The sequence below is a fragment of the Tenebrio molitor genome, chromosome 7 (assembly GCF_963966145.1).
Source record: "Tenebrio molitor chromosome 7, icTenMoli1.1, whole genome shotgun sequence".
Lineage (NCBI taxonomy): Eukaryota > Metazoa > Arthropoda > Insecta > Coleoptera > Tenebrionidae > Tenebrio > Tenebrio molitor.
Window position 1 is genome coordinate 12,494,756 of NC_091052.1, and position 24,895 is coordinate 12,519,650.

At 42.7% G+C, this 24,895-nt stretch overlaps 5 protein-coding genes across 7 annotated transcripts in view; 1 reads left to right on the forward strand and 4 right to left on the reverse strand.

Moving 5' to 3' along the window:
* The first annotated feature begins 66 nt into the window (after positions 1 to 66).
* LOC138134495 (glutamate receptor ionotropic, kainate 2-like) lies at positions 67 to 3,425 on the forward strand. The gene is made up of 10 exons (XM_069052788.1): positions 67 to 420; positions 467 to 1,152; positions 1,204 to 1,452; positions 1,505 to 1,726; positions 1,773 to 1,979; positions 2,027 to 2,388; positions 2,438 to 2,636; positions 2,681 to 2,906; positions 2,955 to 3,070; positions 3,118 to 3,425. Exons 1-10 carry the CDS (start codon positions 201 to 203, stop codon positions 3,382 to 3,384), a joined length of 2,754 nt encoding a protein of 917 aa, XP_068908889.1. The 5' UTR covers positions 67 to 200; the 3' UTR covers positions 3,385 to 3,425.
* A 2,034-nt stretch (positions 3,426 to 5,459) lies between these two features.
* LOC138136072 (protein takeout-like) lies at positions 5,460 to 6,607 on the reverse strand. The gene is made up of 6 exons (XM_069055153.1): positions 6,446 to 6,607; positions 6,286 to 6,378; positions 6,095 to 6,230; positions 5,916 to 6,043; positions 5,720 to 5,869; positions 5,460 to 5,671 (listed from the first exon to the last, which is right to left on the reverse strand). Exons 1-6 carry the CDS (start codon positions 6,510 to 6,512, stop codon positions 5,520 to 5,522), a joined length of 726 nt encoding a protein of 241 aa, XP_068911254.1. The 5' UTR covers positions 6,513 to 6,607; the 3' UTR covers positions 5,460 to 5,519.
* A 660-nt stretch (positions 6,608 to 7,267) lies between these two features.
* LOC138136073 (circadian clock-controlled protein daywake-like) lies at positions 7,268 to 8,392 on the reverse strand. Its single transcript, XM_069055154.1, has 6 exons — positions 8,232 to 8,392; positions 8,095 to 8,187; positions 7,912 to 8,047; positions 7,735 to 7,862; positions 7,531 to 7,683; positions 7,268 to 7,475 (listed from the first exon to the last, which is right to left on the reverse strand). Exons 1-6 carry the CDS (start codon positions 8,290 to 8,292, stop codon positions 7,324 to 7,326), a joined length of 723 nt encoding a protein of 240 aa, XP_068911255.1. The 5' UTR covers positions 8,293 to 8,392; the 3' UTR covers positions 7,268 to 7,323.
* Positions 8,393 to 9,026: 634 nt separating this feature from the next.
* LOC138136067 (protein takeout-like) lies at positions 9,027 to 10,497 on the reverse strand. Its single transcript, XM_069055147.1, has 6 exons — positions 10,338 to 10,497; positions 10,199 to 10,291; positions 10,003 to 10,141; positions 9,639 to 9,772; positions 9,437 to 9,583; positions 9,027 to 9,386 (listed from the first exon to the last, which is right to left on the reverse strand). Exons 1-6 carry the CDS (start codon positions 10,399 to 10,401, stop codon positions 9,235 to 9,237), a joined length of 729 nt encoding a protein of 242 aa, XP_068911248.1. The 5' UTR covers positions 10,402 to 10,497; the 3' UTR covers positions 9,027 to 9,234.
* A 783-nt stretch (positions 10,498 to 11,280) lies between these two features.
* The window catches only part of LOC138136061 (trace amine-associated receptor 1), a 59,251-nt gene continuing 45,636 nt past the window's right edge, over positions 11,281 to 24,895 (reverse strand). For 2 of the 3 annotated variants that reach the window (XM_069055139.1, XM_069055140.1), the window contains exons 6-7: positions 13,255 to 13,509; positions 11,281 to 12,470 (exon numbers count right to left, since the gene is read on the reverse strand). In XM_069055139.1, the coding sequence (XP_068911240.1) occupies positions 12,210 to 12,470; positions 13,255 to 13,509 (516 nt within the window). In that variant the 3' untranslated portion in view covers positions 11,281 to 12,209. The remainder of the gene's footprint in view (positions 12,471 to 13,254; positions 13,510 to 24,895) is intronic. The other variant, XM_069055141.1, reaches the window with a different exon arrangement.

Genomic DNA, 24,895 nt, shown 5'->3' on the forward strand with positions numbered 1-24,895 from the left:
AACCCGAACACGTCCTGTCAGTTTCCGAAGTCGAATAATAAAGAACAAAAATAAACCGAACGAATAAACTTTTAGAATGTTGCGCAGGAGGAGTAATGAAAACATTGCTCGGTGTTGTTCCAAAAGCAGAAGAGTCAACGTTGCGATAGCGTGTGAAGTGTCTTCGGTGGTGGAGTTATCTCTGGAGTGTGTTTCGGCCGATGCGGCCGTCGCAGACGAAAATAATAAAACGCCGGATCGATTGCAGGAAACACGTTCAAAATCTAAAAATACTGATCGAGTCGAGTTCATGGAACTCCGCGAGCGCACAAACTCCCGTTTTCTCTCGAAATGTCCCAAATCCGTGCCCCACGATGCTATTCCTAGTCCTCTTGCACTTGTCGAGTTTGAACACAATCGCGACGCAAGAGCTGCGCATAGGTAAGTCGACATTTTGCTCGTGAAAACCTTCCAGCGGTGATTTCAGGTGGACTTTTCCAAGATGAAGACGACGAAGCTGCCTTCCTACTCGCGACACACATCGTAAACGGGAAACATCCGGATTCCCCGCTCAGACTGGTGCACGATTCGCACCTCACTCGAGACCACAACACTTTCACCGCCTACACCAAGACCTGCAACCTCCTCGAAAAAGGAGTCGTCGGAATTTTCGGCCCCAGCTCTGTCTACTCCAGCGCTTTCATCCAGACGCTACTAGATCGGAAGGAAATCCCCCACATCGAGACTCACTGGGACCGCGAGCTCTTGAGACACAACTGCTTGCTCAACTTGCACCCCCACCCGTCGATCCTCACCCGGGCGTTTCTGGATCTCGTCGACCAATGGGGCTGGAAGAGGGTGACAGTGTTGTACGACGACGAAGAAAGCTTGGCGAGACTCAGCTTGTTCGCGTCGTCGTACCGCCACTGGTTGACTTTGAGACGGTTATACCTTGACAGTCACGGTACTTACAGGGCCGTGCTCACGGGTATCAAGAAAGCGGGCGAAACTAATTTTGTCGTGGAGTGTTCAGTCGAGGTCTTGGGGGAGGTGCTGAAACAAGCGCAACAAGTTGGAATGATGACCGAACGACACAATTACGTCATCACTAATTTGGACATGCAAACCGTAGATCTGGCACCTTTCCAGTTTTCAGGAACCAACATCACAGGAGTAATGGATTCGACACGTGTCTAGACGCACTCTCATGATTGACGTTTTCAGTTCAGAATCGTCAATCCTGACTCTGCATATGTTGAAGAAATCGCACAAAAAATATACGGGGAGGAGGTACAAACGGGGTGGAATTTGAGGGTGAAAACCGCCCTAATAATCGACGCAGTTGAGTTGTTCTACGAAGCTGCGCTAGATTTGACTCTCAGGGAACGATTTGTTATCAGAAGCTACCCCTTGTTGTGCAACGCCACAAACAACTGGGACAGCGGTCACACTATAGTCAACTACATGAAAGGGGTAAGTTTCCAATTTGCAGTTTTGGGGGATTTTGGTTTAAACCACGTTTCAGAAAACTGTAACTGGACTGACTGGAGTTGTCCACTTTGACACCGAAGGCTTCCGCAGAGACTTTGTTTTGGACATTCTGGAGTTGACACCTGATGGACTGTCAAAAATTGGTAGTTGGGATTCAGGTGTTGGACTCACTATAAGCAGACCGAAAATATTTGAAGCACCCACCGCCGACGAAGCGAGTCTAGTCAACAAGACTTTTACCGTCATCACTTGTCTGGTATGGATGTGCGAGTTGTCGACAAAAATCTCTTTCTTCTTTGTAGACAACTCCATACGGCATGCTTAAAGAGACGACGGCGCAGTTGACCGGAAACGACAGATTTGAAGGTTTCGGAATCGACTTGATCGAAGAACTGTCACAAATGTTGGGCTTCAACTACACCATAACCATCCAAGACGATGGTTACAACGGTGACTACAACTGGACCACCAACGAGTGGAACGGTTTGATCGGCGCCATCATCGGCGGGGTACGCTTCTTCATCGCGCAAAGATTGTGGTAACTTGTTGCTTCCAGAAAGCTGATTTGGCCATCGCTGACTTGACGGTGACCGCCGAAAGAGAGAGCGCCGTCGACTTCACTCTCCAATTCATGAATCTGGGCATTTCGATCTTGTACAAGAAGCCCAAACCGGTCCCTCCGAGTCTTTTCATGTTCGTCTCCCCGTTCTCTTACACCGTTTGGTTGTTGCTTCTGGGAACTTATTTCGTCGTCTCTTTGTGCTTCTTCGTCATGGGTCGACTATCTCCGAGCGAGTGGACCAATCCGTTCCCTTGCGTCGAAGAACCCGAGTACCTCATCAACCAGTTCAGCATCAGGAACAGTCTCTGGTTTACCATCGGGAGCTTGATGCAGCAGGGGACGGAAATTGCTCCGATGTGCGCAGTCACGCTCGATTTTGACTCCATTACTGGATTTTGTTTCTAGAGGGATCTCTACGAGGACCGCCGCTGGAGTGTGGTGGTTCTTCACGCTGATCATGGTGTCGTCGTATACTGCCAATTTGGCCGCTTTCCTCACCGTCGAGACTCTGGTGACGCCATTTAGTAACGTGAAAGAGTTGTCGGAACAGACGGAAATCAAGTATGGCGCCAAGAGAGGAGGCGCCACTGCTAATTTCTTCAAGGTAAGCGAAACGTCGCGTGGAGGCGTGACGAGTTGAGTTTGTAGAATTCGGGAGATGACAGCGTGAGGAGCAAAATCTGGAAATTTATGCTCGCCCATGACGAAGAAATGACGGAAAATAATGAGGAAGGGGCGGAGAGGACGGAGAAGGAGCACTACGCGTTCTTCATGGAGTCGACCACCATAGAGTACGTCGTTGAACGTCGATGTTCGTTGGCGAGCGTGGGGCCCCCATTGGACGACAAAGGCTACGCGATCGCCATGAAGAAGAGTAAATTGTGTCGAATTATAAAAACGCATCTCATTTTGTCGCGTTTAGATTCTTCCTATCGGAACGAGTTGAGCGCGGCGATCCTCAAACTGCAAGAAACCGGAAGAATCGCAGCGCTGAAGGAAAAGTGGTGGAAAGAGAAGCGTGGGGCTGGCAATTGTGGAGTACTTGACGTTGTTTTGTTATTTTTCCAGTTAAAATTGTGTTTTAGGGTCGCGGGGACGAAGCCGCCGCCGCCACACCTCTCAATCTGCAAAATGTGGGCGGGGTGTTTTTGGTTTTGTTCGTAGGGACGGTGCTAGGGTTCATCATTTCGGTTGTGGAACTAGCGCTGCGCATTTATCTCGATACGAAGAAACGGAAGGGTTGTTTCAGAAAGGAGTTTGTCAAGGAGATGAAGTTTTTTGTTCGATTTAAAAAAAATGTCAAAGAAGTAGAGAGTAGCAAGTGTCACGACGAAGAACAAAGGAACCACTGAAAGGGGTATTTTTGTTACATCTGAATAAAGAGTTCTGGTCGCTTTGTAGTTTGTTTTGGGGAGTTTCGGGGCGAGGGCGTGAGCAAGACGCAGTCGATTATATCACTTTCACTTCTCACGATTTCGTTAGGGAGGAGTCCATCAATTAAAATACGATATACAGGGTGATTTTGAAAATTGTGCAGAAATTTTAACCATGAACTACTGGCTTCATGTAGAACTCGGAAAAAATATTTTAAAAACTCTATGTCAAAAAATAAAATGACATTTATTTTTTGAGCTACAATTTTTTTAAATTGCTTTTAGTCTTCTACGTTCTTCCACAACTTCGTAGGTAAAGTTTCCGCACATTTTAAAAATACACCCTGTATATCACATTTTATAAAACGTACACCAATGCGGTTTTCTTATTTTCAAGCATATTTCCTATAGGTTACTTCGCATTGGCGTACATTTTATAAAACATGATATACAAGAGTGTATTTTTAAAATGTGCCGTAATTTTACCTTCGAGGTTGTACGGTTGGCTTCAAAAAAAAACGGGAACTGTCAGAAAAAGTTCTGTCAGATTTTATTAAATTTTTATAGTTTGAAACACGGCCTTTTAGAATTTAGGTTAAAAAAACTGCACTTATGTGTCAGAAATACTACTGTCAAATAGACACAAATTGACATAAATTGACAAATTAAATTTCCAATTCACATTAGGTCAAAATTCATTTCCCGTTTTTTTTTGAAGCCAACTGTAGAACAACGTAGAAAACTAAAAGCAATTAAAAAAAATTGTAGCTCAAAAAGTAAATGTCATTTTTTAATAGTTATTTATTTAACGAGTTCGTGTGTAATTTGGGCTTTTTTTGGCATGAGTGGGCCAGTTTAAAACTCGAGTGAAACGAGAGTTTTAAAGGTCCACGAGTGCCAAAAAAGCGCAAATTACACAAGAACGAGTTGAATACAACGTTTTTTTGTTCGACGAAACCCCCCCCCCCCCCAAAGGCTCCAAATGGCTGAAAATCTTTAAAATTAGCTTGACGTTTCGTTTTGATAAGTTGTCAAATTCATCAAAATCCGTTCACACGGGAGAAAATTCTCAAATTCTGACAGTGTCGAAAAAAAATTATTTTTTCCGACAACTTTCAAAAACATCCTGTATTTTTATTAAACCGTCGAAATTGTTGTTGTACGCTGTGTTAATTCGATTTATAAATTAACTGAATGCAATTTAGGTACTATGGCGGACAATAAATTTAGGCCGGCCTGTCATTGGGTTGACATCAAAATGTGAAGCTGGCATTATGTTCAACTAACCCCATTTTCGATTTTTGTCGTTCTTGTCATCGTAACAGCAATAATCAAAATTAAAATTGGGAAAAGAAGCGTGCACCAGAGAGAAGTGCTACTACAAATCAGTTATGCTAGTGGGTCATGATCTGTAAGTTACGAAAAGGGCGAAGGAAACGCCAAACAGCTTGAAAACCTTCAATTTGACAAACTGACACATCAGTCATAATGACAATAAATGGTCGCTTGCATTGACTTTTTTGAAATGTCAGAAATTTGCCGGCCTAAATTTATTGTCCGCCATAGTACCAACGTTGTAACGTTGAGCAAAAAGAAACAGAACAGCGTGTGGAGTGTTTTCTGGTCTTCATACTGTCATGTCGAGGGTGTTTCCCTAGCAACGCCACCTTCACTTTGATCACTTAATTAAGATATGTCATATTTGAAATTGATTTGTCAGAAGATAAAGTCCATTCACGTTGGATTTTCCTCTCAAGGTCAAATAATTTAATTTTTTGGCTCTGTAATTATGTTTTGTAAATAGTGACATGCAGCTAACCAACATAATGCAATTTAGCAATGCTCAATCCAACCTGTACAGTGTTTACCTGCATGTTACTATTTACAAAACATAATTACAGAGCCAAAAAAATTAATTATTTGACCTTGAGAGAGCTCTTCAATATTTTACCTTTTTTTGGGTGTTATAATAGATATGTTTTTGTTGCATCTGAACAAAAACGTTCCGTTGCCTTTTACTTTATTTTGTTCGAGGGGGCGTAATTGAGGCACAATTGAGTTACAACAACATTTTAATAAAATAATAAACGCTACAGAAGACCATTCAGATCGACTTATTCCGGTAGGATGTATTTTTCCGGTACTTTATCCAGAATTTTGGAGACTATCGATTCGATAATCGTGGTGACGGTCTCTTGAATGGGCGCCCCCAGATCCTTCAACACATCCTGCCAGTTCTCGTTCAGGATCTGGTTGATCTCAGGTCCTGGAAAATATCCTAAAAACGCCGTTTTCTCGAGTCGTTTTCACCTACCCAATTTTTCGTCGCCGTTCAGGAGATTCCCGAAATCGAAGGACGCCTTCTTCAGCGTGAAATCCAACGTGGGCTTGTGGATCTTCAAGTAGTTCTCGCCGTTCTTCTCGTACCGGGAGATCGCGGCCTTGACGTGGTAGTCCCCACCGACTGAAACAACTCTTGAATTTGAGCGCTCACACAGACTGCCACTTACGCGCTGTCAGGTTGGCGGGACCTTCGCCTTGCAAGTTCAAGAGCAGCACTTTACCGTTGATGTTGTACGTGCCGACGATGTTGAGGTTGTCGATGTGGAACACTGCATCGAACTGCGTCGGATCCAGGCTGAAAAAAAATTACTTGTCGAGGCGTCTCGATCGGCAACCGCCAGCTTACTTCATGCTGGTAGCTTTGCAGTCCTGCAGACCGATCACCTGTGCATCCTTCAAGGTCAGCTGGAAGTTGTTCTGTTTGACCTCGATCAAGGGCAGTTGCAGCGGGTTCAGCGGAGGGATCCCCAACGGCTTGTCGCCTAGAGCCAACCCGTCACAAATAAAAATAACACACGCCGATCGGCAGATTCTCACCCTTGACGATGAACGGGATGGCGTAGTTGCCGTTCTCGAGGGCGCACTCCTTGAAATCGGGCTTCTTCAGGTCACAAGGCTTGATGTAGGCGGCTGCAAGACGATTTTGAAAATTTCTTTGTAGCTCCCGACTCGCTTACAAATAAATAGGGAGACTCACGTCTGTACTGGGGCACCACCGGAGCGCACAAAGCTGCGACCACGAGAGCGACGATTTCGTATTTCATCTTGCACAATTGCCCGGAGCACTGTGACCAAGCAAAATGAGCTTCTTTTTATATAGTCGTTTCGAGTGCGAGTTTTACGCTTTTATTTTTTTTATACCGGAACGCGTTGCTAAGGTTAAACATTGTGTTAAGAACAATTGTTGTTGCTGTCATACCGCGACTGCCCAAATATGTAGAAATCATTCTGGTGGTCGCGCGTCAATAGAGTCTCTTTGGTCAAGCGTTTAGTACAATTAGGTTCGTCCTGACGTCACAAACCATTGAATTTGCCGCCGAATCTTGAAACAAATATTTGCATACCTACGCAAATGTTTATTTGCTTTTTGGGATCGGTAGCGGTTGATGTAACAATTTTTTTGCCCAAAAAAGACCAGTTTTTGCAATGTTGTTTGCATTTTTCTGCGTATCGTGTTACTCGCTTGAGGTGGAAAATTTCCCAAGTGAATTTTGGGAAATCGTCTAATCATTTATGAGATTCTGCGGCGGTGCGGCCTTCAACCTTTGCCCTCCGAATCCCCGAACCGTTCGACTCTTCGTGGAAACTTTTATTCTCAATTTTCCCATGACCGTGGCGCGGAAAATCGATTTTTCGGTTGCGGCTTCCTGCCCCACGGGCCACATGGCAACAAGCACCGAAACCTTGACTTTTTGCCAATCTTGACTCATCCTCGGCAAAAAATTCTTTACGATTTTTCCACAATGTTTTACGACTCATTTCCATAATGGACTCAATTGCGGGGACTCTTAAAAAACAATTAAACTGACCACACCGCAAATCTTTATTAATTATTGACAACATCGAGTGGGACAATTACTCAGCGAAAATGTATTTCTTCGGCAGCGGCATGAACACCCTCGCGATGATCGCCTCGACGACGGTTGTCACGGCGTTCTCCAACGGCTCGGCCACATCCTTCAGGACCTCATCCCAGTTGTCGTTCAAGATTTTGTTGACATCGATTCCTGCAATTTTTATTTTTTTTTAATTCTACTACTTCAAACAATCCGATTTCTTCACCTGTTTCTCCTTCTTTGGTCCCCAGAAGATTATCAATTTTGAAGTAAGCTCTCTTCATCGTGTAAATCATGTTGGGTTTGTTGTACCGAACGTACTCTACACCATCTCTTTCGTAAGTCTCCAAGCTGGTGTTAAACCTGTAGTTGCCCCCAACTGTCAAAAAAAATTACCTTTTGATGGTCACTTTGAAGGAGTCGTACATACCTGCGGTAACGTTAAAAGGTCCTTCACCCGTGAGCTTCAAGAAGATGAGTTTTCCGTCAACCTTGTAACTCGCAATGAACATAATTCTCTCCAGGTGGAACAGCACATCCATGCAGGTCTCGTTCATCCTGGAATCAACCCCAACTTACAACAGTTCATAATTTATGATAGAATTACATAATCTCTGTGACGGTAGCGTTTTCGAGTCCGTAGACTTCGAGATTTTTCAACGTCAGCGTAAAATCGCTCTTCGCGATTTCCACCAACGGCAAAACCAGCGGCGTCATGGGAGGTACGTCGTTGTCGCGATCCCCTGCAACAAGAATCTTTTCTCTCGATTCCTTCCTGTAAAAAACTCACCCTTAACGATGAAAGGCAAGGCAAGGTTGGCATGTTTGAGAGCGCACTCGTTGAAATCAGCTTTCTTGATGGAACAAGACTTGATGTAGGAAGCTAAAAACCAGATTGAGTGTGAACCACGATGGAAGAAGTCTTACGTTTAGTCGCCAGGGTTGCGGACGAAATCGCCACCAACAGAACTAGAATTGCCGATTGCATCTTCACGTGCACTGCCCTGGAGAGCCACCGAGGCCTCTTATAAGCGCAGGGCAGGTTCGGATTTTTATTGCAAACAGGAATGCGTTAGAGTCGCCTGAAAAAAGACACATTTTAATCGAACGAGTGCCCATTCGGCGCCAGCGGTGTCGGCGACCTTGGCGACCAAACCAAAATGGCAGATCGCGATCGTCCAGATTTTTACGAGGAGGAAACGAGTACGTCTCGAAAACACCGGAAAATATTTGTTTGAAGGATTGTCAACAAAATCGACCGACAAAGAGCTGACGCCAAAGCAAACAACTTGTCCAAATTGCATCATAATTTGTTTCGACAATGCATTGTCCGTCGTACCTTGCACGTGACTGTACTCGATTATTTATTTGCTATCAAGTAAAATCTTCCTTCGTGTTTTGCTCGCAAAGAAATTTCAAGGTGCTAATTTGAATAATTTATTTAATTGTTGCGTAGTAACACATTGTATGATTTTGTTAAATTCAAAATTTTGTTGACCGACCAGGTGCTTGACTCGGCTGAGGCCGACTTGGGCTTTGAACCTGTCCTCGACGACTCTCTGGATCACACTGTATATCTTAATTATGTAAAAAAACAGTTTAGTCAAGGATGTGCGTGGAAGTGATTTCAAAATTGAAATTTCGATTGAAAATGTGCTCTAAGCAGTCGAGTCTTCTTGATCTCGATAAATTTTAGTTGTATTCTCGAGTGATGATCGACAATTTTTTGCGTGACAAAATATTTATTTGCTTTACATTTTACAACGTTTAATATTTCAACAGCTCAACAATGATGTAAGTACCTAGTTTAACATTAAAATAAATATTGTAGAATTCTCCCAAACGCTGAGAGATCTTATAACTACCAACAACAATAATTTGAACAATCTTCCCTAATTATCACGACTCGTTATCACTGGAGTTGTTTGATTTATGGCAAAATAAATTCGTCGTAAGGCACCGTCTCGAAGACGCTGCTGGCGATGTTCTTACAGATGGCTCCGATGGTGTACCCGATCACTTTCTCGAAGTCCTTTATCACCTCGGACCAGTTCTCGTTAAGGAATTTATTGGTCTCCTTGCCTGCAACAAAGTATTAAAACGAGTCTCGAGCGGACCTGAAGAATAGGTACCGATGATCGAGTCGCCGAAGGTTTTCTCCACGTCGAACGTAGCCTTCTTCACGCTGAAGCTGAAGTCGTGCTTGCCGATCTTAGCGAACTCGCGTCCATCCTTCCGGACGAGATCGTAGTGGAAGTCGAAGGTGTAATTCCCACCATCTGGAACGACCCGACACGTTTGGTCGTGCGTGGGATTCTCAGCGTTGCCACTTACATGCTTTGATGGATCCCGGTCCGTCACCCTTGATGGGCAGGATGAGCACCCTCCCGTCGGCGTGGAGGTCGCCGTTTACCGTTATCTCCGCCAGGTGGACTATCGTTCTGATGTTATGTTGGTCCAGGTCGGCGCTGAAATCGAGGTGCGAGTTAAGCTCGGACGTGACTTTGACCGCTCGGGTGTAGTGAAGGCGAGCCGGTCGGTTCTTGGTGGCGCGACCTTCCGGCGCGCCGAATTAATCGCCGCATAAACGTTCGACAATACTGGTGATTTATGCAGTGATAAATCACGTTCTGATGACGTTTTTACGAATGCAAGCTGGCTTGCGGTGTGGCGGAGATTTATTTTGATGAGTACTCACTGGAAGTCGATCAGTTCGGCCTTGTCCAGCCCCAGGATCTGCACGTCGGTCAGGTTTAGCTGGAAGTCGGCTCTGTTTTCCAGCTGGATGAAGGGGAGCTTCAAGGGGGACAGAGGTACGAGTCGGAGGGCTTTGTCGCCTGGAAACGTCGTCGACGCTCGTTTCGACATTTTTACCACAACGGACTAGAACTCACCTGCCACTAAGTGCTTGATCGCTTCTTTGCCGTTGCGGAGGCCGCACTTGTCAAAGTCCGGATCGCTTCCTCTGCACAGCTTGATGTACTTAGCTGGAAACAACAGTTGAGCGAGGCTCTCGCCGATTTTCCTACTTACGCAAAGAGACGCCGCCGCAAACCCCCAAAAAGATTCCCAACGACAGCACCGTGGCGACTTTCATGGCGGATGGTTTCTGAAAAGCGTCCAAAGCTCTCGGCCTCCGTACTTTTATACTATTCGTGGTTAACCTTAGTGTCTCACACGGAAGCTGATTGTTCCAAATTTGCATTTGATTTTTATTGGAATGACATTCAAACTAGCCTAGCCGGTGTACCCCACAATTCATAGTCATTTATCGCTGTTCGTTCAACCTGACAACCTCAAAAGCCTCCCTGTGATTCTTCCACTCGCCAACTTCCTACTTCCGAAGGTTCGATGCAGTTTGCCGCGGAAATTTTCCTGCACTTGAGGCGCCTCAGAAAAAACGAGTTTATCCACTTGGCGCTCATCAATAACGCGGGAAGGCCGAGATGAGGCGAGCTTCTTCGGATTAATTACCTCTCGTTGCGCTCCAACTTAAGTCACCTTGACTTTACTTACTTACCATACATTAGTAAAAATTTATCTACTATCAGGTTGACGGCCTCTTACGCTTTTGCATTCTAAACGAGATCGTTCAAACGTTCCCCCAAAGGAAGCGATTAGTCATCACCGGTAGCTTTCCGTAATGAATTTTAAATTCCGTAACCCTTGAATATTCGCATGTTGTATCCCACAAAATCACACCGCTTAATAATTCAAGGTGATGCCGTTTCCTAATTAAAGTTACCTCATACGAAATCGTATAAATAGATCCTTTGTTTTCGTAAATAAAAAACAAAAAGAAACAACAGTGAAGTCATAGATTATTTAGATTTGATAGATCCCTCTCAAAAATTATTCCAGATCCACCTGTCAAACGTGTGTATTGTTGGTTGCCTAACCTGCGAGACAAACAATGGCGACCAGGTGACCGTCCGTTGCCAGACAACGACCGCATTGTTGAAAACATTCGAAGATCTGAGTTTTGAAAGTTTTATTTAAATAAACAAATATCACACTGTCAATAAGTATGTTAATATTCGTAATTACGTATAATCGTATTGTATTAAAAAGATCCTACGTTATTTACACGATCATCCTAACAAATCTTTACATTAATATCACTATAAATTTACATGCTTGATATCATTTATGAAAATTACAATATTGCTACAGTTATTATTGTGAACACTAAACACATCATGGTGGGTTTTCTTTACGGTACTGCGGAGATGTGTGAAACAAGGAGAACTCTCGAAACGTGACGCTTGGCTCTTGACAAAACAATCCACGGAGGAGGGAGGAACAGCCCCGCTGCACCCGATGACGTTTCGATTAACGCAACTTTGGACGAAGTGAAGTTTTCGTGAAAGGTAAAAACTAAAGTCCGACGTGTGTCGTTAACCGATCCGGTGGTTCCGGGCTCTGACGCGAATTTTATACAATCGATCTGGAAAGTTGTTTCTTTCTTTGCATCGCGTAAGATGGAAGGCGCTTTTTATCGCCAACAGACGAAACAATTTAGAAGATGAAAGAAAAGGAGACAGTGTATATGTAAAGTTAAATTGTTGGCGTGTCGAGAACCGGATTAAAAAATCCAACTCGATGAAGGGGACCATTTCTCATTCGTAGCGTTGAGATTGTTCACTTCTGCCACGAGCGAAACCGTCTGGTCGGTGGGACCGATCGTTCGAACAACCACCACCACGACAACGTCCGACGAAAGTTACAACTGACGGTGGAGGAGCTCGTCGGGCTCCGCTAAATCGTTACGGGAGATTTTTATTCCCGATCACTCCTTCGGGAGTGCTTCTGGACCACGCGGAATCATTTCGACAGGGTGGCGGTCTCGCACGAGCTGCCCATGCTGTCCATCATGTCGAAGGTCTGCGTGGTCTTGTCCAACTTTCATAAATCCGGGACGGCCGTGTCGAACACCTTCATCTCCTGTAGGCCGTTGCACCGCTCCATCCTCGAATGGGAGTAAGCCCTCTGGAGGGCCTGCAGCGAGCTGGACGACAACGTCCTCTCCAAGATCTCCCCCCAGTACTTCTCCGAGAGACCTTCGAGATCACAGCCTTGGGTGTGGGCCAGAACCCCCGAGCTGCTGTTGCTGCAGCAGTGCTGCTGCTGCTGGGGCTTCTGCTCTTTGGACCTCTTGCAGAAAAACTGAAAAACGATTCGATTCGCAACTTTAACAATCCGAGCCGGCTCGACGCTAAACTCCCATAAATATTGAGAGAGAGGACGAGGGAGATTCTATTTTACAAAAGAAAATAATGAAAGTTTCATGGTCGCTTTTGACAACGTTCCAACATATAATGCGAGGTTTTAACCGGATCCTCCGATAATTCTCCTCGACCGGAGCACCGAATTCAGTTGTTGGGTCAACATTTGCACGGAGTACCTTCGTCGTCGATTCCACCGACAACAAGCTAAACAGTTTGCGAAATGTGAGCCGGCGGTGTGGTGAAAATGAAGGGCAACAGAGCTGAAAAGTGAAAGGGGGTGACGTGCCAAAACGACAGGAAATAGCTCAAAAGAAAATATCTCGACTGACTTTTTACGGCGACGGAGTTGTCTCTCCTGAAAATTTGCCCGGATTAATCCTCCGGACAAACAAAATGTAATTTTCGGCGCAATTTTAAACCGACACGTCTCATCTTGTTCTTTCGTTCGAGCGGACGGCAATCGCCGCCTCTCTTCGCCGGCGTCCCGACGACACATCACGCATTAACATCGTAAAGAATCATTTTGGGCCTCGCTCTCCTACATCTCGTCATAAATCATTCGTAATATTTTAGTGGGCTCTTCGCGGATAATATCTTTTCAAAAAAGCTCCCGCCCCTCTCTCGCCGCCGTCCCGACGTAGATTTGTCAAGCGAGACGGGGAAAAAAGTTAAATCGACGCGACCGCGTTCACCTCCAACGACGAAGAACGTGCGCTACTCACCCTGCTAAACAACAATTCCCTGCTTATCCTTCTGAAATTGTTGTTCAAGAGCCAATAGAGGAACGGGTTCCAAAAGCTGTTGCTCAACGCCAACCAAGTCGCCAAGAAGTCGAGAGCGGCGGGAGCGCGGGTTCCGGTGCAGGCGGCGACCACTTCCTGGATGGTCCAAGGAGTGACGAGGACGATGAACCCCAAGGACATCGCCGCCATCGTCCTCGACGCCGTCGTGCTCAGGCGCCTCTCCTGGGTCACCAACTGCAACACGGAACAGGTCGAAGAGGACGACATCAGTGCACGGTTATTGACCACTCACTCTTCAGGTGCAACAGTCAAAAACGATTTTCCGTCGAGCGAGAAGTTGCAAAGTTATTAATTACAATTCGAGAGAATCAAGACAATTAACAAATCGTTTCGTTGACAAGATATTTTTTAATTGTTTCCAACCCCGCTTTTCGTCTCTTCGGTTTTGCGTCGAGTTAAAAATCCTGATCCGATTAGAGCGGAGCAACACGACCCGATACTGCTCAAAATCCGGTACATCACCGGAACCGCACCCGCCCCCACTCGCTACATCTACATACACGAAATAACAGCGGCGCGCTCTCCCAATTAGGGTGCAGATTCTTGGAAGGGTATTGTTTGTCGAATTTGTGGTCCGATTGCGACGCAGACGGCACCGGATGATCTATGGCATCTCCGATCTGCACGGTAAATCAACAGATCCGCCAAGAAAAAAAAACAATAAACTAATAAAATATTTGACGACTAAATAAGAGGTCCAATCAATCAAAGACTGTCGGCGCGCTCCAAACTTGAATTGATAACGATGAGCGATCGCGCAAACACCCCCGGGCCCGGTTTCCTTCCACCTTCTTTTACCACCGGGAATGTTTTGTTTTCGGCCTTTTGGACAGCACCGCGGGGACCGAAAAGCGGAAGGACGGAGTGTCCCCGAGCGACGTTCACCGTCGCACCCCATCCTTCTGCCCCCATCTTGGCGGCGCCTCGTGTGCCAGATGGAGGGTGCTCGTCTCGATTTCGCTAATGGAGGTCCCGCTCAGACATGCTAATTACCGAAGGAAGAGGTACGGTTGCAGACGAGTCTGACTGGCAAACACAAGAGCGGATCCGAGAGGACTCGACTCTAATTTAATGTCAACCGCACGTGAAGAGCGTAATCTGGGGGCGATGCTTCAGTGCTTCACTCTCAGATCGTTCCGTTCTCAGACATATTTAAAATGGGGAGCTGCCGCGAGATCTGTCGTGAAATGTCAACGATGTGAAGATATAATGAAAATTAACCGGGAAAGAGGCTTGATTGGGTAGTAAATCTTTACGGCCTCATCTCGGAACACATATTTCTATATTATGTATCTCGAGGATCTGGAGTTCGGGAGTTTCTTGTGGCAATAGTTTTGGCCACGGTAAAGGGTAACCGCGGGGCGGGTGGAGCGCGCCGCGCCGCTCCCGAAACGAGACCGTCGCCAACCGCTTCGTATTAACGAACAAAAAAATTTTCCGCCCAATGACGGGAAGGAAATCGATCGTCTCCATATAAATTAAATATTGATAATTTAATTTCCGCACAAAGAGGTTCGTTGCTGGGCTGTAAAAACTCGCCTGTACATATTGGATGAATGTCTGACAAAAAGTGATAGTGTTTCCATTACGTTTAATTGAGTTTAATGTACAAGTCTATTCCATCCCGGCTAAAAGAAACAAATCGACGGCGAGAAATTTACGCTCCCGTAAAACGTTTACGTTCGGAGTTATTTGGAAAAACAGAAAATATCGACATTAAAGTGAAGCGATGTCGTTCCGAGTATAATATAATTTTTTGAATTGCAAATCGACGAAAAAACTTCACCCGAAATTAGAATAGATGCAAGTTTCGCTAAGTTTTTAATAAAATGCAAATTTTCCTGATAAAGCTGTCCTTTTATTAAAAATAAGTCGTTAAAAATTCGCAGGTCCCTCACGCTGTGCCGTCACTCTATTGTTCTTTATTTGGTGGCGGTGTTTAAATTGAAAAAAATGACGGTGGGTACGGTCACGCTTTGACAAATTACGGACGTAATTTACGACGTCATTATGAACCCATGTGTAACCATCTGAGGGTAATTGCGATGAGGCAAATCCACACTCGGCATAACTAAGGATTATTGTCGATGGGGATCTAACAGTGGTGGTGATTTGCTGTCACAATTGCACAGTTAAGTTCCAGTTCGGTTCTGCGCTAATTGGACCGAATTATCGAGTGAAATGTTTCGAGAAACGACAAGTTGTTGGTCGACACGGGAATAATTAAAAATGAAAGAAAAGAACTTTGCTGTTGATAATTAATGACTAGAAAGTTTCCTAGGAATTTATGTTGAAGGATATCAGACTTAAAATAAATCAATCTCGAGGATAGTAGGCTCGGTTTGCAGGAACAAGTGACGAAAAAAATTCAGTATGCACGTTATTTGGAGTAAAAATATTTTACGTTTGAAATATTTTTGTTTGAGGATCGCGGAAACTGCGAGAGCAATTTCTAGCCGACTTAATGAACGCCCGATGATTTAAATTATTTCTTGATTGTGTAACAGCTTCAAAGAAATAAATAATTTCCGAGTGTTGCGATTCTGTATGGAAATCAGTTCGTGCGACTGGTTCGTTATCTCTGTGAAGGTGAATTTGAATTAACTTCGGTTTGTTGAGATGAACACGGTGGCAGAAAAATGACAGTCAGGGTTTGCTTTCAAAAGTGGGACAATCTTTCGACGGAGAAAGCTTGAAAAAGCAGTTTTGACCAAGAAAATGTCACTTTGGAGAATTTTTCTGTTCTGAAGAAAAAAATTGTTTCATGTTCATCTACTCAGTTGGCAGTTAACGAGGAATCTATATTCATTGCGTAATTAAATTACTGATTACTAATACAAATGTGTACAAACCTACCAATTAAAATTTGTTATTTGAGGGATTTACATGATTTTTCAGCGATAACATTTCGAAACCAATCGTTCTTGTGATAACATGACAATTGCGTTCAAACAACCATAGCAACACGTATATAATTAAATACACTCTCATTTGTACTTGTATGTTTGTACAAAATCATCTAATCGAATACCATTCGAGCTCTGAATTATTAAACATTAATTTACTCAAACTTTCTGCACATCTTGAATAGTGCATACATACAAATCTGACAGTAAAAACTAACACTAGTTAAATGTGACACTCATTTCGTTGTTTCGTAAATTAATCCATAAATTCGAAGCTCTTTTGCTATTACTAGAGAGAAATTTAAAAATACAGGGTGATTTTGAAGGTTGTGCAGAAATTTTAACCACGAGCTTCATGTAGAACTCGGAAAAAATATTTAAAAAATTCTATGTCAAAAAATAAAATAACATTTATTTTTTGAGCTACAATTTTTTTTAATTGCTTTTCGTTTTCTACGTTGTTCCACAACCTCGTAGGTAAAATTTCGGCACATTTTAAAACTACACCTTGTATATCTTATTTTATAAAACGTACACCAATGCGGTTTTATTGTTTTAAAGTATATTTCCTACAGGTTACTTCGCATTGGCGTACATTTTACAAAACATGATATACAAGGGTGTATTTTTAAAATGTGCCGAAATTTTACCTACGAGGTTGTAGGACAACGTAGAAAACTAAAAGCAATTAAAAAAACTGAAGCTCAAAAAATAAATGTATATTTTTTCCGAGTTCTACATGAAGCCAGTATCTCGTGGTTAAAATTTCTGCACAACTTTCAAAAACACCCTGTATAAACAGATGAAAAATTAATTTGTCACTATGACAGTTTGTATTTCATCCGTTTTCATTCAACTGTTCTCTTAATCTTAATTTTTAACTGTTTGCTTTATCATGTACGTATTGTTTTTTTCCCAGGTGGCAAATTGCTATCGAGAATTAAAAAAAAGTGGCTAGTACAGCTAGCCGTACCACACCTGGTTCATAAACAACACACGTTACTCGATATTTGCTGGGTAAGATAAGGAGAAAAAAAATAGTTACATACATATTTACATTACAAGCTGCGAAAGTTTACTTTTATGTGTGAGGTGTTTTTAAATGGCCGAGGCGAAGCGCAAGCGTAGCCGAGGTTATTTAAAAACTCCAAGCACGTGAAAGAGCTTTCGCAGCGTGTAATTCATTCTCCCATCGACATTTAATAAAATACATAGGTACAATTATTCAGTGATTATAATATAATATAATATATATTATAATATAATTATGGTGTTTAGAAAAAATTTCGATTTTACCACTTGTAATTTCAGCAACGGGAATAGTACCACAATCTCTTTTTAAAAACTTAAAAATTCTGGATTTAGATAACACATTGGTAGTTGAAATTCAAAAAGGTATATTATTATACTCATGTCACATCGTGAGGAAGTTCCTTAACATTGACACAGAACATAGTACACAACAAAGTCAAAATGCGGAGGCAAGACGCTGGTAATTATGTTGATAAGCACTGCACTATTACTTGATAGTAATATCCGTAATAGTGTATGTACTCCGGCAAAATTGCCGTGCCGCCGGGTGGAGGTGGGATACGAAAAAAAAAAAAAATTAGTGTAAGCTGACTTGTTGTTAACGTGACTTTAGTAACAATACAAAAACATTATTTTATGACATTTATCAAATATCATTGTCCTTGAATACTTGGTCATAATTTAGTTTAAAATGCATTTCATTGAAGAAGCTGCATACATATATTGCGTGTGTTGCCGGACAATTCCAAAGAACCGATAGGTACAATCAAGCTTATGAAAATTTCATTAAATAGTGTGCAACGAATGATGTTTTTGACATTTTTCCTTTTTTGCTGTCGTTTTTCATAGCTGGCAACCGATCTCCTACCATGTTTTACTTCCGCTTTCAATCGCTTTATTAAAATAGAAAGTTATTCGTGTTCATAAACAATGGCCACCGGCAGGCCGTACCAACGTCACCGGCTCTTACAGTTGGTCTGTTTTGTTGGTTGCATACCCAACACAAATTTCCAAAAAAAACACTCATTTTGAAGATTTTTGTGGTGTCATTCAAAACTTTGAATTGCATTTGTTTCATCTCGCTTGAATAACTGGTACGGCATGCCGTCCTTGACCGATTCGGCGTTCTCATTTCGTCACGCCTGCCGTCGGTCAATCTCCCCTTCCCTTCGCAAACTCCTCTCAATTTGTTAATAAATGAGGACCACGAACAAGAACGTCAACTCCGCACTTGGTTATGCATGAAGTACTGTTGCGGCGCCATTACGCCGTCAAAAAAAAACCCTCCCGTTGTCCCGTCCCCTCGGTGTTCGGTCGTCTTCTCGTCTTGTCCGTATCACCAAATATTCAAACATGATCGTCCATCACGTCGCATTAATTATTCTCAACTATTTCGGTCCGGTCGAACTAACATGATCCACCCAACTAAAACAACGAAGGTCAGCGAAAGCTACAAAGCGTCAGTTATCGCCCTAAACTGTCTGCATAATTCACCGCTCTTCCTGCTACTCAAAATAACAAATCGTCCGTCAAACACTAACTGTTCCCTCGTAAATTATCCAGGCCATAACACGTAATAAACATAATCGTAAAAAAATTGCCACACTGTCTCGCTCTCGTCGTGCCGCTCGGGGATTAAAGGAGATCGACGGGGTGACTGAAGAAATCGGAATTATCAGAGCGAAACGTCTGGGTGGTGCGAAGATGTCATACCTAGGACGTAATCGCGCAGGAGATGGTGGAAGCTGTCACCTCGAGGTGCACCTGAAAATGTCACAAGATAGACGTACCCGACAGGATCGCCGCCGGGCGGCGGTAGATTATCAACTCGAATCGAATAAAAAAATCGTACATCTGAAGGACGGGCTCAAATCCGGCAACTGTTCCTTCAAAGTGGTCCTCGTTACCGCCTTCCGCACCGGCGAATCGTGGGACTACATAATTTCAATTGGACCAAATCTGGCGATCGGGCTGCTGCCTCACACTCCTACGACTTTTTATCTGCGCTCGCTCATTTTCCACTTCAACAGGAAGCAACAAAACTCATCTTCGTCGAATAACCAACCGGGATAAACTAATTATAACTTTGACAATCCGGAACGTCGCGCTTCCATTCCGGGATTTCTCCCTTTTTTTTTCTCGCTTCCTTTGCGGTGACGATAATCGGTATCGATGGCTCGACGAGTGACACCCCGAAATGCATCAATTTTTTCCGGGTACGTCGTCGACATGTCACTGCATCTATGCGAAACGAGGGAGCGTATAAAAACACGTTTGTCGAAATGCGCCCGAATATAAATTACATTTTTGCGCCGGGAAACGTCATGCCGGTGATAAATTACGCGGCGCTCGCGTTAAGTATCGACGATTTAAAATTAATATGATTCAGTCGTCGACGGTTTATCGCCGCCGACATGGAAATGCGCAAAGTTTGATGTTTCGTTTGATGGGGACGGCATCATCGGGTCCATCAACACGGGGACGTAAATCCTGGCGGCTCATTAACTCGGATGGTGGCGATTATAGCCCTCTTCGTCTGGTGCTTCAAGATGCTGGAGGCCGTTATAAACGCCGAAAAATTGTTTAATAATTAAGGATTCATGATAAAAAGACAAATGGTGATGAAGGGGGGATTAAATATTTAATAACGACGACGACGACGTCTTCTAAATATTTGTTAATAAAGAGGATTATTAAAATATTTCGGTTGTTTCCAGATTTACGGCAGAAAGTAAACTCAAACAAAATACCGAACCTTGAAAATTAATCTTTGAGACGTTCCTTAGGTGGTTGGGAATCCTGTGCAAGGATAAACATGGCAAAATGTGTAATTTTGAACACATCAAATTCAGCTAATTTGAAGAAGAAAATTATCCTCTTCGTCACGTTGATGAAGAAGCCAAGGTAAATCAAGGATAACTTCAAAGAATTGTTGATTACGGAGTCGTCAATTTACATTACTTTTTATTTTTGAGACCGCTTCTTTTTCAGACATTTATTATGTTTACCTTTTTATGTAGTCCCAGAGATGAAATAAACAAAAAATGCAAATACGTTGTTTCAGGTTTTAACGATCACAAAAAAGATTTTCTTATTCTCAAACTGAAATTCTGTTGCAACGCAGCGTTTGCAAAGTGTGAACATTGAAAATGTAAAAAATTAAATATTTTACGTCACCTGTTTTAGTTTAACGCATCGAACCGAAATGTCGACACTTTGTTCAGAAAAGTTATGAAAAAACTCTTCAATTTTTTAATTACCAAAAAAAAAAAACATTTTGCACAGTCGAAAACAACGTAAACGCCTAAAAAGCACCGAAAACTCTATATACATCGTTCACTCAAGCTATACCCTGTTCACAAATCAAAGATACACCAACACCGCTTTTACATCGACAATACACGTGACAACGCTATTAAATTTTATCTGGGGGAAAATGAAAAGTTAGGTTAATTTTTTTAATTCTTCCATACATCGCATCAAGGCAAATTTTAATTTCTTTCCTTTTACTGCATTATAAAGTATATATATATTTTTTTTTAGGATTTATGAGTCAATCTTCGCAATCTGTCGTTTCAGTTGTGCCAACTTGTATCATCTTCATTTACTACGTGGGATTATTGGGATATTTGTTGTTTAACCGACACATATGAACAAGCTATATACAGTAATAAAAACAGTGATATTGGCCTGTTTGTTTGGTATTAGACAAGACTGAACAGAAATTCAATCACATAAGAGAGAGATCGCGAACAAAGATGCTATTTCAGCGAAACTTTCAGTACGAGTATCGTGCAGTTAATCGCGATAATGTATTTAGTTGATTTACTTTCTATAGAATTATTCCTGTTGAAAAGCGACCACGGACAAGTTTCACAATTAATCAAACAAAGATAACAACAAAATAATTTAATAAGTATCTATCAAAGTCGTTCTCCTCAAATTTAATTAATTGCGAATTTCTGAATACACCACGTTACGCCACTGAAGGCTATTTCTTACACGAGTCACAACGAGAGGCTTCAGGTTGCGTAGCGTGCACGTGATTACTGCATTGCTTAAGTGAACGAAGTATAGTTCTCTCCAGAAATCAGAACAAACTTCGCACAAGAAAAATATATCAACTCGACAGTGAACAATGTTCAAGAAAGGGTCAGTCTTCAGCAAACAATAATAGTAATAGTGAAAGGTTTTTACGAAGTTCTCTCGTTCTAGCTTCTGAGCAAGAAGGCCAAGAGTTAGTGGAACCACGTCTGATGACATTTGCAGGTTTTACCGAAGATGGAAAGTTATAAAAATGGCAAATAAATAATCCAAATAAAAGCCACGTAACGATGAATCAAGTCTTTTTGGATTTTGTGCAGCTCTACGCAATAATAATAATTTTTACTCGAGAAAGTGGAGGAGCCACAGGTGGCGACTACCATTTGAGAAGGCGAAGAGCCTCGACGACTCCTTCGAAACCATCACGTCACTCCTACTGGAGTGAAACTTCTTAAGAAACGTCCCTTTCGTTCGCACCCATATCGCCACTCCACCCTCTCTAAATAATTGACGAATTTTCACCCACCCCAATAATGAAAACCGTAACCCTACACGTTTTTACCTAAATAATTCAAACAGCATCTCCACTGTCCGTGACGATCGTTAAATTTTAACCCACCCTCGGTGTTGAGTTGCCCCGTTCCACGACAACTCAAGATTATTAATAAGGATTGTTAAATCCTGACGGGTCAATTATTACTCCGCAACGGCTCTAATGAATTTAATTAAATCCGCAACAAGCCGCAAATTTCTCTCGTTCACGCGAACGATCGTTTTTACCAAATCACACCCGTGAAATATGATCGAGTTCTTCGTGTTAATTGTCGCGTGATAGACGTCAAAATAGTTCGATCGCTGCGCTCGGAATTCCACCAATTAGTTTGGATTTTTTTACGAGCCGTCAGGAATTTAATTAGGACCTTTTGAAAAATTCTGTCCGGCAGAGTCACTCTCTCAACCAATTTATCCAGTGGAAATGATCGCGAGGGGTCAGGATAACAATATCATGTTAATTTATGCGGCCGCGGGGCGACGAAACTTCCAAAAACTCTCCCCCGAAGTGAATATTTATTTCGTGGCGCGTCATTAATGTCATATCCTTGGGGTCGGAGGCATTCGATGCCGACCGTTTCCCGGGATATTTTTTTTTGCAACGGTGACCCCGTCAAAGATCTAATAAAAAGTGTCCTCTTCACGGACAGAATCAAATAAGTCGTTATCGTCCCTTCACCCTCGGAAAGCTTTCCACCCTCTCGGTACCGATCCCGCTTCTATTTATTCAAATCCGGCGCAGACAAGCTGTGACTTTGCCGGGACAAAAACGGATGGCACCGCTGAAAATGAAATATCATCTCGTCGAGCATACGTTCAAACTTGGCCACGCTGTATATTAAGTGGTACACATAAATTCACAACAACAGTGGGGTTTTTTACCGCCGAGAGGACGACGGTCCCGCCAGATATATGAACAGCGACCCATTCGGGAAGAGCTTTACCAGACAATGTTATGTCCATAAATATTTCCACTGCAATAACGGTTTTCGCAGCACAAATTGCATTTGTAAAGTTCACTTGGTCGTCAAGCTGCTGCACTCTGTCAGTAACAACGCTAATCCGACGTTATTGCCATCCAGAGTCGCTCTAATAAAAATATGCTCTTCTCTCGTAAATTTTACAAAGCTCGAGAGAAATTATTTATAGGGAAACTTTCGCATTTTTGATTTCCTATTCGTAGAGACTTCGCAGAACGGCAAATAAAATGTAAATACGACGAGCGAGCTTTTTATTAAACAAATCCCGAGAGCAACAAACTGAAAATAGACGCTGAGCGACTTCTGTTCCGACAAAAATTGTTGCGCCACAAAAAATCACTACGAACTCGTTTCGTTCGCCGTTTCAACAAAACGCCGCTCAACCTCACACCGCCTCTCGAACATTTTCGATTTATTCGTTTTTTCACTTTTCGTGTATCAAAAACGAATCACCTGGAAAGGCGTTTCGTTTCAATTAAACAACAGGGCGCATAAATGGTGTTGTGCAAATATGTTGTTGGAGATTAGACGAAATGTTCTTTTTTTAATTCGTCGGTGTGTTCGCCCTTTTGTAAAAAATCTCGCAATCAGGGTCGAAAATTTTTGTGGAGATTTAATGAGGCGCAAGAATCGTCCATTATGACACATGAAAAGACTCGACCGGGCTTTAATATTTTACAACAGCAACGGGAAAATTGATGACCTGGTGGGACATGAATAATGGAGGCGGAATACGATAGCGTTCCTGTGCGGCTAATTCAGTATGGCAGTGCGATTTTATCTCTGTCCCGAAACAGGTGCGAATGTGATAATCGAACGCACAAAAAAAATATAAATCGCTCCGGTCATAAACAACAGCGCCGATATGAATCCGGGACAGTCTGGGCGCGCAGCAAGAAAGCGATTTACGACACATCGAGGCGCAATAAAATATTCAGATTTTACGGCTTCACGTGTAATAGATATTTGCCAAAGAAGAAATAAAATGAAATCTTAACCGCGCCATTACCGGCGCGGTCGATGCTCGTTTATGGCCGCTGATATAACAAAATGCAAATCCGCAAACCCGAAATACCGAATCAATTCGGCCGTTTAGGGTTGCATTCCGAACGGTTTTGTTCTATAAAATGGTTTTATCGGGGCGCGATCGGTGGCGAGATGGAAGTGACGATGGGGACGGCGCGGCGGTGGGAGATGGACTTGCGGCGGCGACGCCGATAAGTGGTGCTTCGAGATTAGGGCGCTCGTTAGGGGTAAGTCGACGCGTTCTCCACGTGCTCCACCAGTAAACTACACATTTACGAGATAAAGGCGAGAGCTCACTACCCGGCATCGTACCCAAGACACGGTAATAAAAGCTTGGTTGAATTAGTTACGAGAGTACAAAAAATATACGACAGGTTCACAGAACTCTGTTGTAATAGTGTATTATAATACAGGGTCATTATAAATGATTGTCCCATCGCAGTAGGCGTTGGTAACGTACTTGAATATGCCGCAAGCCTCATAACATGAGTGAGATTAGTATCGTCGATGACAGAGCCGATAAGTGGCGCTACCGGAGGTAGTGGAAATTTGTCTACTAGTTTGTCCAACGTTATGAGGCTGGCGGCACATCCAAAATTTGTGTGGGTTAATGACCCTGTATAAGTAGAAAAAAGTACCTACGTATATTATAGGCCATTTTTTGCAATTTTGAATTAAAATAGCACAAATCGAACCCACAATAATTTGAAATATATTTTTTTTTGGCACGAAGAACACAAGAGTTTTTAAAATATTTTTTGTTTGCCTATTGTTACATAATTTTCTCTACATTTTCCAATTCTAAAATTTACAGTACCTACAATGAAAAACAACAATTGAATTTTAAATAATTGTTTTCATTCCATTCAGTGAAATTATATTCAGAATTGTCTCTGTTTTCCTTTGTTGCTTATATTTGTTCTTATAAACGTAACGGTAAATGATAATTTAGAAATGTACAGTCGCGAACAGAAAAAAGTAGAACAATGTTTTTTCGCTAATGTAAGTCGGTTTACTCTT

Excerpts from the sequence above, each read along its gene's own strand:
- LOC138136072 (XM_069055153.1), bottom strand. The coding sequence starts at position 6,512 with ATGAAATACGAAATCGTCGCTCTCGTGGTCGCAGCTTTGTGCGCTCCG. Across the intron at positions 6,231-6,285 it reads CATCCCGTTCATCGTCAAGG|GCGACAAGCCGTTGGGGATC; the intron begins GTGAGAATCTGC and ends GGTTGGCTCTAG. Across the intron at positions 5,672-5,719 it reads GAACGGCGACGAAAAATTGG|GACCTGAGATCAACCAGATC; the intron begins GTAGGTGAAAAC and ends GATATTTTCCAG.
- LOC138136073 (XM_069055154.1), bottom strand. The coding sequence starts at position 8,292 with ATGCAATCGGCAATTCTAGTTCTGTTGGTGGCGATTTCGTCCGCAACC. Across the intron at positions 8,188-8,231 it reads CGCAACCCTGGCGACTAAAC|CTTCCTACATCAAGTCTTGT; the intron begins GTAAGACTTCTT and ends TCTGGTTTTTAG. Across the intron at positions 7,684-7,734 it reads ACCTTTTAACGTTACCGCAG|TTGGGGGCAACTACAGGTTT; the intron begins GTATGTACGACT and ends TTTTTTTGACAG.
- LOC138136067 (XM_069055147.1), bottom strand. The coding sequence starts at position 10,401 with ATGAAAGTCGCCACGGTGCTGTCGTTGGGAATCTTTTTGGGGGTTTGC. Across the intron at positions 10,292-10,337 it reads TTGCGGCGGCGTCTCTTTGC|CTAAGTACATCAAGCTGTGC; the intron begins GTAAGTAGGAAA and ends TGTTGTTTCCAG. Across the intron at positions 9,584-9,638 it reads ACCGGGATCCATCAAAGCAT|ATGGTGGGAATTACACCTTC; the intron begins GTAAGTGGCAAC and ends GGGTCGTTCCAG.
- LOC138134495 (XM_069052788.1), top strand. The coding sequence starts at position 201 with ATGCGGCCGTCGCAGACGAAAATAATAAAACGCCGGATCGATTGCAGG. Across the intron at positions 2,637-2,680 it reads CCACTGCTAATTTCTTCAAG|AATTCGGGAGATGACAGCGT; the intron begins GTAAGCGAAACG and ends TTGAGTTTGTAG. Across the intron at positions 3,071-3,117 it reads GTGGGGCTGGCAATTGTGGA|GGTCGCGGGGACGAAGCCGC; the intron begins GTACTTGACGTT and ends ATTGTGTTTTAG.